This window comes from Poecilia reticulata, linkage group LG19 (genome assembly GCF_000633615.1).
Source record: "Poecilia reticulata strain Guanapo linkage group LG19, Guppy_female_1.0+MT, whole genome shotgun sequence".
NCBI classification, from domain to species: Eukaryota; Metazoa; Chordata; class Actinopteri; order Cyprinodontiformes; family Poeciliidae; genus Poecilia; species Poecilia reticulata.
The window spans coordinates 14070886-14090331 of record NC_024349.1 but is presented as its reverse complement, the minus strand read 5'-3'; the positions used below and the strand labels follow the sequence as shown (position 1 = coordinate 14090331).

At 39.4% G+C, this 19446-nt stretch overlaps 1 protein-coding gene and 1 long non-coding RNA gene across 12 annotated transcripts in view; one reads left to right on the top strand and one right to left on the bottom strand.

The window, feature by feature from the left end:
- Nucleotides 1-15726, top strand: part of srcin1b (SRC kinase signaling inhibitor 1b) — a 99500-nt gene extending 83774 nt beyond the window's left edge. For 9 of the 11 annotated variants that reach the window (XM_017310821.1, XM_017310818.1, XM_017310822.1 and 6 more), the window contains 5 exons: nucleotides 2231-2534; nucleotides 2799-3129; nucleotides 3217-3359; nucleotides 3980-4129; nucleotides 6704-15726. In XM_017310821.1, coding sequence (XP_017166310.1) covers nucleotides 2231-2534; nucleotides 2799-3129; nucleotides 3217-3359; nucleotides 3980-4129; nucleotides 6704-6856 — 1081 coding nt within the window. In that variant the 3' untranslated portion in view covers nucleotides 6857-15726. The remainder of the gene's footprint in view (nucleotides 1-2230; nucleotides 2535-2798; nucleotides 3130-3216; nucleotides 3360-3979; nucleotides 4130-6703) is intronic. The other 2 variants (XM_017310820.1, XM_017310819.1) reach the window with 2 other exon arrangements.
- Nucleotides 11699-19440, bottom strand: LOC108167276 (uncharacterized). The gene is made up of 2 exons (XR_001777635.1): nucleotides 19154-19440; nucleotides 11699-17948 (listed from the first exon to the last, which is right to left on the bottom strand). It is a non-coding gene; the product is annotated as an uncharacterized LOC108167276 (long non-coding RNA).
- Between the last annotated feature and the right edge of the window lie 6 nt (nucleotides 19441-19446).

Below are 19446 nucleotides of genomic sequence, written 5' to 3'. Positions count from 1 at the left end.
TGTACCCAGACAATACATAAAACAAATAAAAATCCAAAATAATCACTAAAGTAAAGAAAAACTCGCAATAAAAATGAAAAGCACAAGCAAACCAAACCAAACAACGACACCAACAAAAGATGTTCCCATATATGTTTTAGAAAAGACACAATTGCTATCTTCACACGATCTTTGCAGCAATCTTTCCCAGCCGGAGAAGTTTGCTCCTTTGGAAGAATGGGGAACTCGTTCCCTGGGACAGTGGTCTTTTCATGGGTCCTTTCTTCTAGAGCCGCCTTCGTTAAAGCGAAACTTGATTTCTTGGACTCAACTGTCTCCTTCTCACTGGGAAGATTGGCATTGTTTCTCCATATTGTCCCACAAGAAAGTGAGCAGATAACGAATAGAAAAAATAAAAAACACAAATAATCACTGAAGTAAAGAGAAGCTATCAGTAAAAGTAAACAGCATAAGAAGCACAAACCAAAAAACAACAATAACAAAAGTTCTGATATCTTTTTGAAAAGACACGTGTTTTCCTTCTTCTTCGTGAGATCTTCTTTGGGAAGATTGGCAGAATCGTTTCCTCGAACAGCGCTCTCTTCTAGGCTCTCTTCTTGGCTCTGTTCTTGGCTCTCTTCTTGACTCTCTTCTTGGCTCTCCTCTTGGCTCTCCTCTTGGCTCTCTTCATGGGTACAAACTTCCCCAGCTGGGGAAGCTTGCTTCTCAGTCGAGGGACGATCCTGAAGAACCTCCCCAGCCGGGGAAGGTTCGAAAAGAAAGGCATCAAAAACATCGTACTCAGACTCAGTGCTCTCTTCCTTAGAGCTACTTTTGTCTGAATTGTTACTTGGGAATACTTTATTGCAAACCTTCTTCATCCCTGTGGTAACTAAATAGCCAACGGCAAAACTCAGGTGAAAAAACATGCTAACTAATAGTGGTCCGTACTAAAAATGCTTGCAAGAGTTTTGGCGTTCGAAGTGCTGATTCTATATGGACTGATGTTTTGAAATACAAGCATTCATAACCTCAGAAGTTCTCTAATCCTTTTACCACATCACAGATGAGGTCATAGCTACAATGAGGTCACTGTAGTTATGTAGTTCTTGCTTCTGCTCATTGCTATGGAAACGATCAGATCAGTTCTGCATAACCCAAACTACTGACCCTTTGCAACTGCGTCACTTAATCAGTGTTTTTTTTTTTAATTAAAAAAAAAATTAATAGCCATGATAGCTGTCCAGATGGTGCGTTTGCTGCTTCAGGACATTAGAGCACCACTATGCCACACATCATTTCCCAGTCAAAAACAGCCCAACATACAGCGGACATTTTTAATTGAAAAATAAAAATGCAGCTGCATAAAATAAAACTTAGTAAAGCGAAGCTGCAATCCTAAATAACAAGCAGCATCACAGCAGTTTTACAAATGTTCATAAAAATTTCTTCTTTTACAATTTTTATTTTTTACTAATATTACAACTGAAAAGGACCTGAAAATTCACACAGTCAGAAGTTTTTTTTTTTTTTTTTTTCCATCCAGACGGTTTCCCGGTGCACGGGAAGCCGTCTAGGGGGAGGTACCGTGCAATGGCACGGTACCTCCCCCTAGGGGGCGCACCCCACAGTTTGGGAACCTCTGGATTATATAATCATCAACAAAGCTGAGCACCACTTCATATGAAGAAAAGAAAGACGAAGCGCAGATCTTTGTTCATATTGCACATTTCTGTGTCTGCTGAATGCCTGTTCAGAAACATTTTGTTTCTCTAACATGGTGATGGAGGCAAAACAATATTTGCAGCATAAACAATTTCATAAGCCAAAGCTTATTGAACTTACAAAAATAAATACGATTTTGTGCAGTTCTTATAAACAACTCTGAATGAACATTTTGAAATGGACATTAACTCATATATTGTTTTTAATATTAGTAATTGTGGCATATGAATGTGTTAAATAGTAACTTGGCGCCTGTGCATTTTATAGTAATGCCTCAATATGGCGAGTTTAGCAGAGTCGGGCTGCAGCAGCAGCATGCTCTCCTTCCCACCATCAGTACTGCTGATTAAAGCTAATGTTGAGATATTTTGGTCAGTAATTACATCAGATGATTATTTCATCAGAGCAAGCTGTGATCAAGACTCCACAAATTCAACCTCCACACCAGGGTTGAATTCCTTTCCTTGTACAGTGTAGTATCTTGTGTTTAATATTTAATGACGATGTGTTTCGTCTGTTTGCACAGACAAGTCTCAGAAGGCTTGTGGAAGACCCCCGAAGACCTTTCCAGTCAATCCCAGAAGAGATCAGACGACCTGAGCCGCAGCTCTGACCTGGACATCCTGAACAGTCCTCCTCTCAGCCTCAGTGACCTGAGCACCAGCGCCGGTCTGGCCAACTGGATGCCCCTGTCCTCCTCTGCCAGCGAAGCCGACACCTCCGGTCCTGAGCAGGACGTCCAGTCCTCCATGACCTTCAGAAACCGAGTCCTGGATGAGCTGCCCAGTCGACGCCCTGCAGACAAAGCCGTGTCAGCCGAAGTCAGACTGGTAAAACCTCATCATGTTCATCTCTCTTCATCGCTCTGCTGTGAACAGAAATATATTTGCCGCTCACTCTTCTGCCAGATGGCAGATATTCATTTACATTTGACATTATATCTGAAAGCTCTTAAATCTGTTACTCAGACCCCCGTCACACACGAGCAGATGGTTTCTTATTCCATTTGTTGGGGCAGCATTAGAAAGCGAGCTCCATATATCCTGCCAGTAATTTCATGTTGTTTTATTTATCTGTGTCTGTATGTCTGTTAGGCGGCCGAGCGGGACTGGGAGGAGAAACGTGCCAGTTTGACCCAGTTCAGCGCCCAGGACATCAATCGCCTGCTGGAAGAAACCCAGGCGGAGCTGATGAAGGCCATCCCAGACTTGGACTTTGCTGCCAAGCACATAAACAAACCGGCAGTGCCCCCCAAACCTCAGATTACCCTCCCAATAAGCTCCACCACAGCTACTTCTTCGGCTGCCGGGAGCACTGGGACCACAGCCACCACTACGTCCAGTGGGGAGCAGCAGCCTGGCAAGGTGCAGCTCGCTGCTCAGAAGCTCAACAGCATGGAGGGTGGCGGCTCACATCGAGGGTCTGGTGAGTTGTGCAGATTTTACCCATCAACTGTGCAGATAGACGGATCATTTATGAAATGAATCTTATGGTCTTTTCTGATTTTTACAGTGGACCTCAGCATAACCAGATACAAAACAGAAAAACCGTCCAAGTCTCCTCCGCCACCTCCCCCTCGCCGAAGCTTCCCGTCGGCTCACGGCCTCACCACGAACCGGACCGGAGAGGTAATCGTCACCAGCAAGAACCAGAAGGTGAGACTCAGTGGTTTGATATTCACATCAGCTGTGAAATCAGATCATGAAGCAAATGTATCCAGTCTCTGTTCATAATAAACAACAAATATCTTCTAAAGGGCAATATCATCTTTGCATTGAGTCAACTGACCTCTGCGTTCACTTCTGCATGTTAATGTTTTGACAGCATTTCTTTTACAAGCATGTAGTGACAGTGGTCAGTTGATTGAGTTATTACCTTTGGAGCGATCCCTCATACTGAGGATGCATGTAGTGACAGTAGAGAGGAAAGTATCCATTGCAGTTTCCATTGAAATGTGCTGATGATTCCCACAAGAAATATAGTTCTGCAAATGTTCTCAGGTCAATCATCCACTCATCACAATTTGTTCAGCTTCTGTCTGATGTATGCTGCCCATTATTGAAAGAAAAATATTACAACTGTCAGCCATAATGTTATGCCAGGCTGGTGTGGCTACATACCCAACCAGTTGTTTCTGTGTGATGCTCAGCATCACAAATGTAAAGAGACACGACTGAATCAAACATAAGATGTCTCTTACTGCAGGCATGCATATGAACCCTGCAGGACTAGATACACACCACAGAAGGTTTGACTGGCTGTTTTGTGTGTGTAGATCGAAGAAGATGGCGACTTGCCAAAAACTCTGGTGAAGCTAAGAAGGACCCCCTCAGACACACCCCGGCCAGCCTCCACTCCACCTGTGATCGCCGCCTCGGCCATTCAGGACGAAGATGACGAAGAGAAGATCCTCGCTGAGCTAGAGGTAGGACAGTTGTTAAACTACTGAGTTTTGTTTTTGTTTTTTTTTCTTTTTGTCTCATCATATTCTAAAATGTTCTCACCACATTATTTCATAAATAAAAAGATATTTCAGAGAACACCTGTAAAAGATTCCCCCAGTAGTAAACAGAGCAGCAGCCAACCAAAGGCCATCCCTCCATGCGTCTTTGGGTCGTTGGGCAGAAAGGTAAAACCTCAAGCTGCCGCTTGCTGCTGCCACACTCCTAGATCTGGTTCTTCTAACTTTACCCTCTTTATTAACTACTGTTTATTTCCTACTTTGCTCAATCTTCCATGCAAACTAAATACAAGTCTTGAGAGAAGAAATGAAAATGGAAAAACACGTCAGCTTGAACGTAATTAGAAATGTGCTCTTTGCTTGCCCGTTGCCTTAAGATCTGTGTAGGTTTCTGGCTTCTATTCACAGAAACATTAATTTATCCAGTCGTCAGACTGTGAAGCAGAAAAACACTGAGGGGGGAAATTGGTTATTAGTTTGTCTTTTAGGCGTCAGAGTAAATCTAGTTTGAACACACGCCTTGGTTCATTTCCCCAGAATTTACTGAGCTGAATCAAATTTATTTTTGCTGCTAAATGGAGGAACAATTGCACAGAAGGTTAGCTGAAGAAGTGATACAAGCGGGGGTGGGGGGACCTATTAACTTTTGTTGGACAAAAACAAAAGTGAATGATGACATTCTGATCCTCATTTATAAAGGTTGTCGATTTCTGCTTTTTATTGCCATATGAGAGGCATCCAATACAACTGCTGATAGTATCATGGTTAATAGTCTGCACAAAACTCAGTGCTTTGGGAGTTTTGTGCAGACAACTTATGCAACTGATAAGTTGAAGACTCATAAAAATTAGGCTTCTGATTTGTTTAAAGTAAATTTTACCTTAAAATGTATCAGATTCAATTCTCAATTAAAACTTTGCAACAAAAAAGAAAACACATTTTTAATTTACATTAAGTTACATTACAGTGGAATTACTGCACATCTATCGGTATCTAACTAAATTTACCTGAGGAATTGAAAATATCTCTACAGGTTAGTCCCTAGACGTACTCAGCTGTTAGTCATGTTTCCAGTCACTCGTCGTTGAGACTTTTATTGTGACATCGAGACTCTGACACAGAAATTTATTTTAAAGAAGGACGGAGAACATGATCTTGAAAAGGCTCCAAACAACCTGCTATGTTTTTATTTGTTGTTGTTGTTTTTATCCAAGTGGTACAGTGAATGATTACATGAAAAAGCTATATTGTCCAATAAATTTCGTTTCTTGCCCAACTCGGGTGTCACAAACTCCTCTTCCCTTATATCTGAGGAAGATCTTTTATTTATTTGGAGAAATACTACATTACAATAACAAAAGAATCCTGTGTGAATATTTTTTTACACAAAAATCAAACCCAGATTTTTAGCCTTATCCCAATGTGTCTTGAGTTAGCATGCAGTAGCTGTACATGAATGTGCCCAAATAAACCTGTTTGCGCAAAGAACAAGGGGGGGAAACCTCCAAAAACAGCCTTCAGTTTCTCCGACGTGTTCAGATGAGAAAAGAGGTTTTGTTTTTCTGCAATTATCTCCCGACTCCACCAGGCAGGTAACTGTCAAAATAAAAGATGTTGAGGATTTTAGGCTCACAGTAGCATGTTTTTTTTTACATGCAGGTAGGTCTTTAAGATTCACACCCTGTTTTCAGAGCTGATGATTAATGTCAGCTGAAATGACAGCCGCTAAAATTATCTTAATGTGTTTTTATTCCCAAGGCACAAGCAGGTAAAACTGTCATTTCTTCCCCTGAGTTGCTAAATGAAAATGAAAATGAAAATAAATTTAAAGCAAGAGAAGAAGGTTGGAGAGCAGGGTTTCTGCACAGTTCAACCCTTGTAGGAGAGTTGGAAATTGAAGTATATATATATTTTTTTAAGCTTTAAATAAGTATGGGAAAATATTTGCCCATTTCTTTGTCCAAGTAATTTATCCATCTATTAGTTTATCAATCTGTCTACAATATGTCCATTAATGAATCTGTCTGCGTATTTAGCCACCTGTCCATCCACTCATCAGTTGGCTTGCTCATCCATCCATCTGTCAATCTCTTTGTCTGTTTGCTCATCTGTTTGTCCATCCATTCATCTATATATGGAACTTATTGAGATGGTGTGACAGAGTTTTGCTGCTCAAAAACGCTCCAAAGTTGGTGAATTAAAACAACTTTGCAGAGTAAAGTGGGACGAAATTCCTCCAGAATTATATATAAGATATACGACTATTTTGGAGGTGTGGACTTGATTGTTACAGACATCTGATGAAAATTTAAATTGTCAATTGAACTGTCGAAAAAACATTCACTTAGAAAATCACTAGTATATGTTGTATGAAATTTTACTGAGGGGAGAAACATATTTGCAACACTGTTTCCAAATCATTCTGTAAATAGTTTCCACACTTAGTGCAATTTTATCAAGAAGCTGTCACTCTGTCTTGTTAAAATCAGGTTTTTCAGAATGGCTTAATAAAACAACTTGCTCCTCTTCTTCCCACAGAATAGCAGTAACTCGCCAGGACCAATGAAAGGTCCCACCGTCGCAGCCCGACTCAAACACCTTCAACAGGGCAGCCTGGAGAGACCAAAAACCCGCAAGCAGAAAGAGGATTTCCCCAAAGTCCAGGGCCAGCAGCAGGTATTCCACTTCTAACCCCTCTGACGCTCCGCCTGCCTCTCCTCTCTGCTGTCACTTCAGAGGAAGCTCCGCCTCTTTGTCCCAGAAGACTCTGTGAGGGAGCACAAACTGATTTTCACCTCCTCCTCTTGTGTGTTTTAATGTTTGGGGTGGCTGGATTTGGACGAGCTTGTGGAAGCATCAAGTTTTTGTCCAGTGTGTTAGATTTTTTTTTTTTTTTTTTTCCACTGACTAACCTAAATTCAGTCAGAAAAATTCTGATCGCTCATCCTGTTAAAACTGCTGCCTTTAAATAGCCAGAAGGATACAGCTTATTATGCAGAATGATTCGAGTGAGGTTATCCTACATACGAGTTTAATTCATGCTGGAAATGGATTCAGAAGCAGCAGAAAGAGCAAAGCAGACATGGAAAACAAAACGCACGTGGAGGCACAAAAAGAATATAACATTTTAAAAATAATTCTGCATAGGTAATATTAAATATTGTTTAAAAAATTCAAAAGATGAGCATAAATTGAAGTCCTTTCCATATTGTTTTTTGAGACTGACTTTACTGTTTATTTTACTGGCTGGAAATGCCTCATTCAATCATTTTCCCCTAAAACAGTTTCCTGAAAAACATCCTCAATTTTGCTTAGGTCCAAGCAAAAATTGTGCAGTTGTGAACTGATTATCAACAACAGTTAAACTGGACACTATTATGTGACTGTAGAATTTATGAAACATTGGTCGGTAGTTCAAATTTAATTTCTGGGGGGGTTTTTCTACAAGATTCAAACCTGCTGTTCACAGACGGTATCACAAATCAAGTATCCAGGAGTCACAAAAATAATTCTGTAATAATAAAGCCCTACAGGAGAACATAAATATAACTTACAGTCCTATACTTAGTCAGATCATTTTATCTCCAGGTGGGTCTCACTAAATTAGAGAAAGTTAATTTATTTGAGTAAAAAACAAGCGGGGATAGCTCAACATAAACAGGTGCCAAGTCCTGCTGGGAAATTAAAATCTTTTCAGCGGAGGAACAAATGAAGAGGTCTAAATTTTCCGGTGAACAGCTGCACTTACACTGGACTCGATAAAGCACAGTGGACCATACGACCAGATGAAATGGCCCCCCGCATGGCTGGGGAACCGCCACACTGGACTCCAGATTGGATTCAAATAGAATGAAAATTTCATTCAAGAAAAAGTAGCAGTCCAGTCCTTCCTGGACTTTGCTTCACAATCGATTTATGCCGCAATCTTCCTGTTGCTTGTGCACTTATTTTCTACTGCATTTCTTCCGTCTAATAAACCTTCTGGCTAATTATGCAAAGTAAATTTGCACAAAGTAAATCTGTGCAACGAATGTTGCAGACAAAATTCTAATTTGTTGAGACTCACACCGAAAACATCAAAGTACAAAACCTGGAGCTAAGACACTGTGACTGAGGAAATGGAATCATTTCCCTTCCTCATGTTTGAATTCGTGAACTGCCGTAAAACCTCCAGAAGAAATTGAGTCCAGCCTGAGCAGAGTTGGTGATAAACGCACAGCTTGTTTGAAAACGGAGGCTGGAATATTATTGTCTCCATGAATGGATGAATCATATCTGCTCCTTCAGACCCAGCCAGCCGCTTTCGACGTGCTACGTTTCTGAGAGTACAAAGCACATCCAGCTGGCCGCTTAACGCTATTTCAGTTTTCAGTCTTTATACATTCAGAGGATCTCTGCACAGAAAAGGTATTCCTGAAACATAAAAGCTCCGATGTTTGTCGAGTAAAGAAAGTAAAGCCTCTGTACTGTTAAATTATGGCATCATATTAAGAAGGCCATTGCCAGTGGTTTGAAATCTGTCCATCCTAGCAACAAATCAAATATAATACTCCAACCACAGCTGTGGTGCTAATGCAACACTTAGCACCACTACAGTACATTCCTGTACTGTAGTCTGTACAATCGGAATATTATAATATTACAGAAGCACTTTGGTACTGATAAGAAAAGATTCAATTTGTTTGTCTTGTTCGTCATATTCAAGCAAGTTCAGGTCAAATACAGAGAAACCACAGAAAAAAAGCTTTTTTCTTTAATTGGAATCTAGAATGAATCAAATTTGTTTTAAAAACAAAGGAATCAGATTTTGATGCTGTACAAAATATTTTTCTGCCTTCAGATAAAAACAAAGTCTCAAAAGCAACACTTAAGAGTCACAACCTTTCAAAATGTGCAGACGCACAAAGCAAACTACATGTCGTCGCTTGAGATAAAACTGGAAACATGTATGTAAAAGAAACTAAAATATTTTATGTTGGATGAAGTGGAGTTTAACCCTGTCATACATAACATGTATATTAAATGCATTCATTTATAGATTTTAAAATCTAATGCAAGTAATTCTTACAATAAAATTAAATACATTTACCTTTAATAGAAACTTTAAAAAAAAAAAATATATATATATATATATATAAATGTTCTCAAAATAAGTTTTAAGTATGTGCATCAGTTTTACCTCCTGTCTGTTTTGGAGACACAATAATGCTTTTGTGCCCCGTTAGAACTGGCTGAAGTAAGTTTTCTTGTCCTGTTTTAGTATGTTTGATGGGGGAAAACAATGCTCTTCTGTGTCAAACAGTACATTTTAAAGTTTCACATTTCCTCAAGGTTCTAACATTAAGAGTGGACCAGACGGACGATGTAACAATTCTACACTGCTGCTGACTTTAACTCAACTTTAATTTGATGCTCGACTCAGGTTTATGCTCTAAATGAGGAAAAGTTGCTCAGTGCCTTCCAAAAGTATTCTTACCCTTTGTAGTTCCTCACATTTTGTCTCCTGTCATTCAAATACACAAGCTTCAGCGTAATTTATTTGGATTTTAAGTGAAGTAGTAAACTTCACTTTCAAGTAGGTGCAAACTGAAACGTAAAGGACAAATGCATTGATGTGGTGGGAATTTGTATCCACTCCCGTTTAATCGGAAACCCATAAATGAAATGCAATGCAACCAGTTTCCTTGAGTGTGTAGCTTAATGTAGGTGCAAAACCAAATGTTGTGTGAAGATTTTAAAGGTTATTGAAAAAGTTTACTGGACCAGCAGCATCATGAAGAACACTGAACACAGATGGGTCAGAGTTGGATTGGAAAACAAGATCCCAAACTTTGAACATTCCACGAGTTTCTCTTCAATCCATCATCTGAAAATGGAAAAAAAAAAGTATTGCACAACTTCAAACCTACCAATATTCAGCCTTCCACCTAAACTAATTAGTCAAGTTTGACCTTTCAGGAAAAAAAGCAAAAAGAAAGTAATTATTGAAAAAAAGTCTGATTTGCAGTTTGCTTCAAACTCAGAAAATACATAGAAGAAGATTCTTTGGTCGCTTTCCATTAAACCTGCAATCCTGAATAATCAATCGGAGCCACAACTGAATTGCTTAGATCTAATATTATACATGTGTCAGAGAAGCAGAGTTAAATCTCAGCCCTAAATCTCATTGAAAATTTCAAAATGTATGTTCAGACACTCTATTCAGTCTGAGATATTTTGTAAAGAAGAAAAAACTAGATGTCCAAAGCTGCTATAGGCAGACTCAAGGAGTGCTCATTTACATCCCTGTTCTCAGCAATGTGCAGCTTTCTCTTGGTCCTTTACATAAAATCCCAATAAACTACATCAAAGTTTGTTGCAATGTCACAAAATGTGAAGAAATTCCAGAAAATTTGTTTGTAAGCCTCTGTACCTTGGCCAGGTTCACCCAACGGCTTTGTGCCAGGTTGCTTTCCTGCATCATTTCTGTTGCTCCAAGCATCTCCAACATTAGTCTCCCTGAACGTAACTTGTTTTCCTGCGAAGGTTCTCGGTTCGCTGAACATTTGGATGGACAAACTGTCTGCAGACTCCCGGATGTCTGATGGGAGGGAAACTGTCTGTCCTGCTCATTTTTCCGAGCCGTTCATCAGCAGTGGCAGCAGAGGGGAGCAGGGGACGGCCGGCTTTTTGTTGGTTTTTTTTTCCACTTGGTTGATGAATTTGGCTTGGAGAGAAGCTGTGGAGTCTCCTGCTGCTGCTTCTGCTTCCGGGCGGTTTGACGATGGGGTCATAAACTCAAACGTTTTTGACTCTTATTCAGAGCTATGGGCTCCTCACATTCCTCCTTCTACGCTCCCCTTCTCCTGTCTCTTGCCCTTAAGTCTCTTTCTATTCATCTCTTCTTTCCTAAATTCCTCAGTCTCTTATTTCATTCTTCCTCTCTCTTTTTCCTTCCTCTACGTTTACTCTTCATCTCCTTTATTCTTTACTTTCTCTTCTTTCCTAACGTCATCCTTTCAATCTCCAATCCTTTCCTATGCAGCCTTAATTTCCTTGCATCCTGCCTTTTGTTCCTGTCCTCCTTCCACTTCCTCCTCTTATGCTGCGTCACTCGGAGGAGGAAGGGGAACAGAATAAGGACAGATTTTTCTGTCCTGCAGCTCTGACAGCAGCTCTGCTTCAGCTCAGCGACAGCCGCGCAGACGAGGACCGTCACGCCGATGCACCAAAACCTGACGTTCCCATCGGCCAATCAGATCGAATCGCAGAGCAGCGCTAGTGCAGGGATGAAAGGTTTAAGGGATTTAACAAAAACTTGATGTGTCTGTTAGTAAATTTTGATTTTTATGTTTTCTCCCCTTTCACCGCTTCAWGTCTCCATTAAATTTTTTCCCTTTTTTGCTCTGAAACTTCCCCTCCTCCCTCTGCTTGCTTTTTGGGGCAGTCCTGAGCTTCTGCTGCTCACCGATCCGGCCGATCATCATCATTTCTGCCGACGTTTCCCTTCACTGCTTTTTTCTGACATCCTTTTTTAGTCCGTCAGCCAGCCTCTTTTTTTTTTTTCTCTTCTCCTCTTCGTCACTTGCTTTGCCTTTTGTCATCCTGTCTGCTTCTCAGGTCTCTCAGGTCTCATCTGGACTAATTACGTGAGGACTGAGTACTCGGATCATTCCACTTTTGGACCTCTAAATCCTAATTCACACCTCGAAGGTGACTGTTGGTTAATATGTCACAGTTTGGAGGCAAACAGGAGCTCCTGTTGTCTGCTGAGAAATTAATGTGACTATGCCGATTCATGTGTAAAATTTGGAAAGTGACTGCAGCAGTTCTGGGCCTGCAACATGAAGCAGTTTAACACATCTAATGTGTAAATCCATCTACCATCATAACTAACAACCTAACACCAGATCTATGTCCCAGTTTTACTCTTAATTGAGGATTGGCGGAATCTCCGTATATGTAATAATTTTTTTTTTTTTTTTGTACAAACGCACAAGTAAAAGCTGTATGAGATGTAAACAAAGGGTGCTGAATTAGTGTTTCACTTCATATTACAGGTGAATTTCAGTAAATACGAATATCATTGAAAAGTACTCACATTTCAGTCGTTCACTTCAAGAAATCAATAGAAATGAACTTGAAACAGAAAACTGATTAACAAATTTCTGTTGTTTGAGATTGTTTTGAATTAAATGACTAAAAAGTAAATTTTTCTTGATCTTCTAATTTGCTGAAATTTACTTGCATTTTGCCAAATCTTGCATTATTAAGATCTGAAAGTATTAACTGGACTCGTCAAACATAAAAGTATTTAAATGTGTCTATTGCTTCATCTCTGACAATTCATAAAGCTGCTTTAAAACGGTCCAGTCCAGCAGTGTTGAATAACAACCACAATGGGTTGAACTTGCTTGAATTTCATTTTCTGGCAGCTACACATAAGCGGATGTTTTAATATCAATGAATAGACGGGTGACATTAATGAGTAAATACTACGTCTCAGAACATCTATGTCCAAGTTTAGTTCAGAGTAAAACTGGATAACCATTCAGAAACCCAACTGAATTCAGAGCTAGTTCATGTTGGGCCTGATCACTTTCTCTGCTACCTGAATTCAGTCGTCTTATTTAGGTTTGGTCCTCTTGAGCATATTTTGGTCAGGTAAAATGCATTTTATTATGGCCAAATTAAAACCTCACAGATATTTCTGTAGATCTACACTACTTCTACTTAACCGCTTAGGCCACTTCAATCATCCCCTGATTATAATTTATTCAATTCAGTTTAATGCTGTTGAAAAGTATTTGCATCTTTGACTGTTTCTTCGCTTTTTGTCACACACAAATGTTTCAGATGATGAAACAAAATTTAATATGACAGACGACCAGGTTTTTTAAAATTTATTTATTTAATAAACTGTTCACTGGCAATTTTTCATTGATAAGGTTCAAACCAACCTGGCCCAAGGCAATAGGATATTTGCCACCTAAACCTGATGGGTGATCCAGTCACACTTGGTGACAACAATGATATCCACCAGTGAGAATTATTGTGGTGCACTTTTTTTTGCACAATTGATTTAATTTCACTACATTGAAGGGTTTGCAAGCTTTGATAGTGCATTTAAGTTTTTGAGAAAGCATTTTTATTGGATTTAAATTTTGCCTTAAATCAAAGATTTGATGTGAGATGGACCATTTGTGGTATTTATTGGCTAGGGTAGATGGTTTCCTTTGAAATTTCCCATGCATGCCATATTTTTTCTTATTGTTCAGTCATGAACACTGACCTTACCTGAGGCAAGTAAGAGCTTCAGATGTTGTTCTGGGTTGTTTTGTGATGTCCTTGTTGAGTCGATGCTCACCGACCACTCTTGGGGAAAGTTCTCCCCATTGCTATTCTTTCTCCACTTGTAGATGATGGCTCCAGTCCAAAAACAGCTTTAGAAATGGAAATATGCAGCCTTGTCCAAACTGATAGATGTCAGATTTTGTTGCTCATCTTTTCAAGGCCGTTTTCTTTTTAAGATCTTTTAAGCCTACTTGCTGTCAGATGGGTTCTAAGCATTTCTGTCCTGGTCTGGTAGTGATCAGGCCTGGGCGTGGCTGGTGAAATTGAATGGAAAAATGTGAGCAATCCCAGTAAATTTACAGTTCAGCAAAATAAGGAATTATAATTTCACATAGGTTGGTGTAGACAGCGTTTTTCTCTTTAAAAAGTGATATAATTAAGCTTCTTTGTAATTAGACTTTATCCGTCTGATTTAAAAAAATAAAAATAAAACAAAGATTTCTAGAATTAAAGTGTTAAAAACAAAGTTGGAAAAAAAAATATTAGGTCAAAAAGCACTTCAAAGCACAGCCCCTCCAGAAGATGAACGAGTCCTCTCCATTTACTGAAATAAATTTAAGCATCTTTGCTATAAAACTCTCCAGTTGCAAAGTTTGAAGGGGCCTGTATGTTTATTCAGCCATATTTCTGCAGCTCCACAGACACCTTAGTTTGAACGATTAAGACATGTGCCTTCACTTTGCGATTTTATTTACAATTAGCGCTTCCCTGAAATAAGAACAGCTGAAACATCCTGCCTACGTGATGTACAAAGCAGAAAACTAGATCATGCCCAGTAGAGCAAACATTTAACATTTCCAAATGAAACTGTTTGTCTAAAAGTCTTCAGTTTACAGCAGCTGTTCACTCCCATGTCACCAGAGAGCATCACTCAAAAGTTATTTAATTGGACATTCATGGTAATACATGATATTAAGGGTGAAACTGGGACACAGGCATGTTGACATGTTAGCCTTCAGTTTGTTTTCTTGTAATTTGGACTGAAACTGAAACATGGCATGTTGAGCTAAAAGGCTGTTGGATTAAAATGAAACCAAACCAGTGTTTCTGAAAGGATCGGTGCTTATACGCGAGGGAAACTACATTAAGTGTTTATAGCCAACTTGTTTATGAAATGTAGGAGCGGATTAGCTAATCCAGATTTAGAAAAGCTTAAATCTGACCAGAAACACTTCAGATGTGTGTGTATATTAGTATAAAACCATTTAGTTTTTGTTTTAGAGAGAACATGTAAAAAAAGAAAAGAAAAAAATGTCATCTATGTTTTATATAATCAAACTTTTTTTGTATTTTTATACTTGAAGAGGATTCATAAGCATGGAACACATTTATTCTGTAAATTCTTTATTTTTCTGCGTTAAAAGATTTTATTTTTTCTGCGAACCATGAAACCATAATCACATGTTGCCGTAGAGACCAGAAAACACTCCTAATGCGAATTGTAAAATAGTGCCACCACATTTATTTAAAAAAAAGCACATAAAACAATCCCGTCACTGATGAGACATCCCGTTTGTAGCCGTTTTATTCTATTCTAACCAACAGTGTGTCGGATTATACAGATTCAACTGTTTATCGATGGTTTCTTGGTGAAAGTGTGATTGTTCAACCATTTGTGGATGTTCAGATCATGTATATAAACCCAAATAATATATTACAAATTGATTTTATGTGATTTTTATATATATAAATATAGAGGGGGGGGAAATACTCCAAAATGGCATGCATACTGTAAACATTCCTGGAAAATCTGCACGCCGGCTGAACTGACGTCTCATTTTAATTCTGTGTATACCTGTGAGTGTACCATAGAGTAAAGAAAACTGTACAGCGACATATAGATTTTTGTATTCTGTTAAAAGCCCRTCAGAATAACTGTCAGAATAAATAAGAAAAATAAAAAATCAATTATCACACTTATGAAGAAAGATATCTAAAAGATATTTATCAACTAAATGCTGTTCCTTCAGTTTGAAAGTGATGCTTGCTGTGTGGGGTAAGTGTTTGTGAACTGTGAAGAAGAATGATAAACTACTACAAAGTCAGTATACTGTAAGTACAAACCAACTAACTAATCCGTTCAGAACAAAGCACAAATCTGTGAATGGAAAAAAAACAGAAAAAAAAACATTGCTGCTTCATGTGAGAAAATCCAACAAACGGGTTGCTGCTTTTTGTACGTTCCTGTTGTGTTTTTGTGACAATAAAGGTGACCCTCTGATACACAAGCAACTGTCCAAGACTCAATTTGTTGCCTCAAGCTAATGAAACATCAGGTAAGGTCTGAATGGACATCCACATGGACAAGAATGAGATTCTGCATGGAAACCGTGAGTAAAAAGGATCAGTACTTGGAGAAATGAAGGCCGTCTCTGCTGACGACCTTTACGGAGAGTGAATTTTTATTGAATCCACCAAACTCAAAGGAGACAAAAAGGATGCGAGTTGAAAAAAAAGTTGTGGATTTGTTTTGGGTGAAAGTTGAACCTATTCCTCCAAAGTCTACATCTGATTTATTGCTGTGAACAGAAACATGGAGCAGTYATCGCCGGAGCTCAGCCACTGATGGAGGTTATGTTCTCCGTTCATTTGAAGGATTGCCTGTCTTCATTTGGAGGTAAGGAGGTTTAAAATAGACATGAATTAAAAATATMATTTTCCTACAAAATCTCACCTTGATGCAAGTCGCTTTCTGATTCAGAMTTTTCTTCTTCCCCTCTCTTGTGCAAAGCTCGGTTTCAGCATAAATGCAACTCGAGTGTTTATGGTCTGCTGCCGACGGRCCTTCTGATGGAGACGTAGGACTTGTTCTGCCTTTAATAAAATATGAGTGTTTGATCATTTAACAGCGGCCGCAGCAGCTTTAATCATGTTGACTCTGGAGTTTCCTCCCCCCGCCCCGATAAATAAATGTCACAATCTTAACGCCTGGAAACTAATCAAATATGTGCTCAGTTAGATCTGCAGCTCGACGAGCTCAGACGACGTTTGTGAGGATTAGATGAAAGTTTAATGACTCCAGAAGACCAAAGAGAAGAGTAGCGAGATGAAGATCAGGATCCTGAGGGGACATTTAAACATTAACGGCCCGCAATCATCAAACGTCTGATAAATCTTGAAGTGCGTCCTGTTTGGGGACAAGGAGACAAATTTGAAGCATCCTCCTGGTCAAGCTGCTTCCTCTCTCAATGTCGGTCACCCCAGATTTTTCCATCTGTAATGGAGTTGAGCAGCGCAACATTTCACTGCCAGTGATGCAGTTTGCTCTAACTGGGCAGTTTTTCAGCCTTTTACTGTCAGGTGGTGGAAGATTATTGTTCTGTCCAGAAATTAAACCAACTGCTGCTGTGTTCTTTCATTTAACTATGATTGCAGTTGAAGATTTATCCACACTTTAAAAAAAATAAAATAAAAGTGAGCTTTTGCAACATTTAAAACATTTAAATTTWATCAAGGTGCATATTTCCACAATCTGTGAAATAATTTAAACTTGAAAAGAAGAAGCGAGTGCAAGGAGCTGGATAGTTTTCTGTTGGGCTGTAAAATGTCTGCAGTGCAAAGTGTTGAGACCTCCGTGTTACTGTGTTGGATAAACTGGAGTAATTGGCCACATGAGAGCAGCTCTCGGGAGGAAATCATCTGAAGGTTTATTCTCTCTCTGTGCAGTAAAATATGTTTTCCTGCAGCAGATTCCCTGGAATACGGAGCAGACATCAAGGACGGCGGAACCTCTGATGCACAGCTTTTCAGGAATTATAGGCAACATGTTTAAACGTGAACGTCAAGTGTCTTAGAGAATTGTGACAATGTCTTCCGCTTCTGGTCCAAGTTGAACATATTTTTTCCAAAGTAAAATGAGAAGGGTCACGTAAATGGCAGGAGTRTAAAATACTTTATTTGTTCAAACGCCAAAGCGAAGCATAAATTCTGTATTAAAATAATTTAATAAAATCCTTGGTGTAATGTATGAAAACTACCACAGACGGAGACAGCAGGGACAATTATAACTAAAACCCATTTCTGAGTGGACTCTCTCAAGTTCTTCCGTTATGATTCAGTTTCTGTTCTGGTTCTGATATATCTGAACCATAGAAGACATTTCTGTGCTGGATCTCGGCTGTGCTGCTTACTCTGGAAATTGTCCTGATGGCATCCRGTATCATCAACATCAAGCTTCTGCATTTGATTATGCAAGATGGGCAACATTTCTGCTGCCACTTTCACTGTGAGGATCAGGARAACTCTCCAGAGCTGCAGCTGGGATTTCTTTTTTCGTTTCCACCATGACATGAGAACAGGCCGAAAAGTTTCCTTCATTGTTGAACACCTTCTACTTCCAGCTCCATAGTTCAGAGGGAGATGTCTGAAGATACTTGAAGCTGTTGGCCCGGTATCCCCCTGGCGCTGTGACGGGAACCRTCTGTCCGTCTGTATGGCTGATTCCTTAAATCTGAGGTGAAACAGAAACCAAAAGATGCCTTATAGTGGACAAAATAAAGATTCAAATTTGGTTTTCAGTTCTTTGTTGGAGAATTACATATTTAAATGGTTAGTAAAAAAAAAAAGTTTTCTTGTAACTATGTTGAAAATCAATTAAAAGTGCAGAGCAATGAAAAGTTGCTGACTTTAGTATCTTCTAAATCACTTCTGATTCAATTCATTCATAGTTCATTCAATTGTTTTTAATTTGACAATTGATGAAAACCGATGTGAAGAACTGAATTRGAGGGTAAATCTTCATGTGGTCCTACATGTTGTGTTGCATTACAGCTAGAATAATACTGTGTCCCCACTTAGTTTAAAATTACTTCTGCCAAAACTTTGATTATTTTGTCCACTGATGACTTATTTGGTTAAACTGTTGGATACCAGATTTTTCTATGGCTCATCATGGAGGAATTATTTCTCGATTTTAAAAGTACAGATTTAAAGAACACGTCTGCCTCTTGTTGTAGAAAAACTGAGTCTCATTTAATGTGCTGTTTTTTTTTGCAGGCCTTAAACTCCGCTACGTATATTTTTAAGTTTAAAGGAACCAACGGGGACTTGTATCCTGCAGACGCTTTCAGATGATTCAGAGGAGCCGAAGTCTCTAGAGGAAACCCTGTAGACAAACTCGTCCTCCTTGAGCCAGATGCTTCAGTGGAGTTTCTGAAACTCCTGCTGAGATTGTAAGTCAACATCAGTTTGATTTAAATTGTGACAATTATCCATATCTCTGAGGCTTCCGAATGTTTGCGTTACATCACAGTTTTTACCCAGGACATATTCTTCTGTCTATAACACAGTAGTGCTCGGAGTTTGAAGATGTCACCTCATCGCTGAAGAATGAGTCGCACAAGAGATGAGAGGAGCGTTTGGCTGAGCGAGCCGCGAAGGGCGCAGATTTAAGAGCTGGAGAGATGGATGGGTGGAAAAAAGAGGGTTACAGGAAAGAGAGTGACAACTTGCTGAAAGGAGGAAGAGTGTCAGAAGTAGCAAAGCAGCAGATTTAACAGTTTATTTTTTTCTTAATGCAGAAATGGTGTTAAACGTATGAAATCACCATTAAATCTATTGCCTGCCTGTCAGGAAACCACCGTTTCCCYGTTTCCTGACGAGCAGGAAGCACTGATTTCACTCCGCAGCCAGACACAGTCTCAGGTGGCTTCTTACCTGTGATGATGTCCTCGATAGCGCCGTCTTTCCCCTCCCTCACCGGAGGAGACCCCTGCTTCCTCTTCAGCTCTGCGATCAGATCCATCTGAGGCTGTCTGCACATAATAGAAATCTGGAAGAGGAAATCAGGCTCAGTATTGGTCTCACATGCACAGGTTATTAAATCATGTCTCTGGATCAATTATGATATCAAAACACCCAGGGACCCTTGTCTTTCAGTTTATTGGGTTGCGGTTGGTTTTCTTGTTGCAATATAAGCTACTAATCAGATTTGCTTCTGCTAGAGAGCC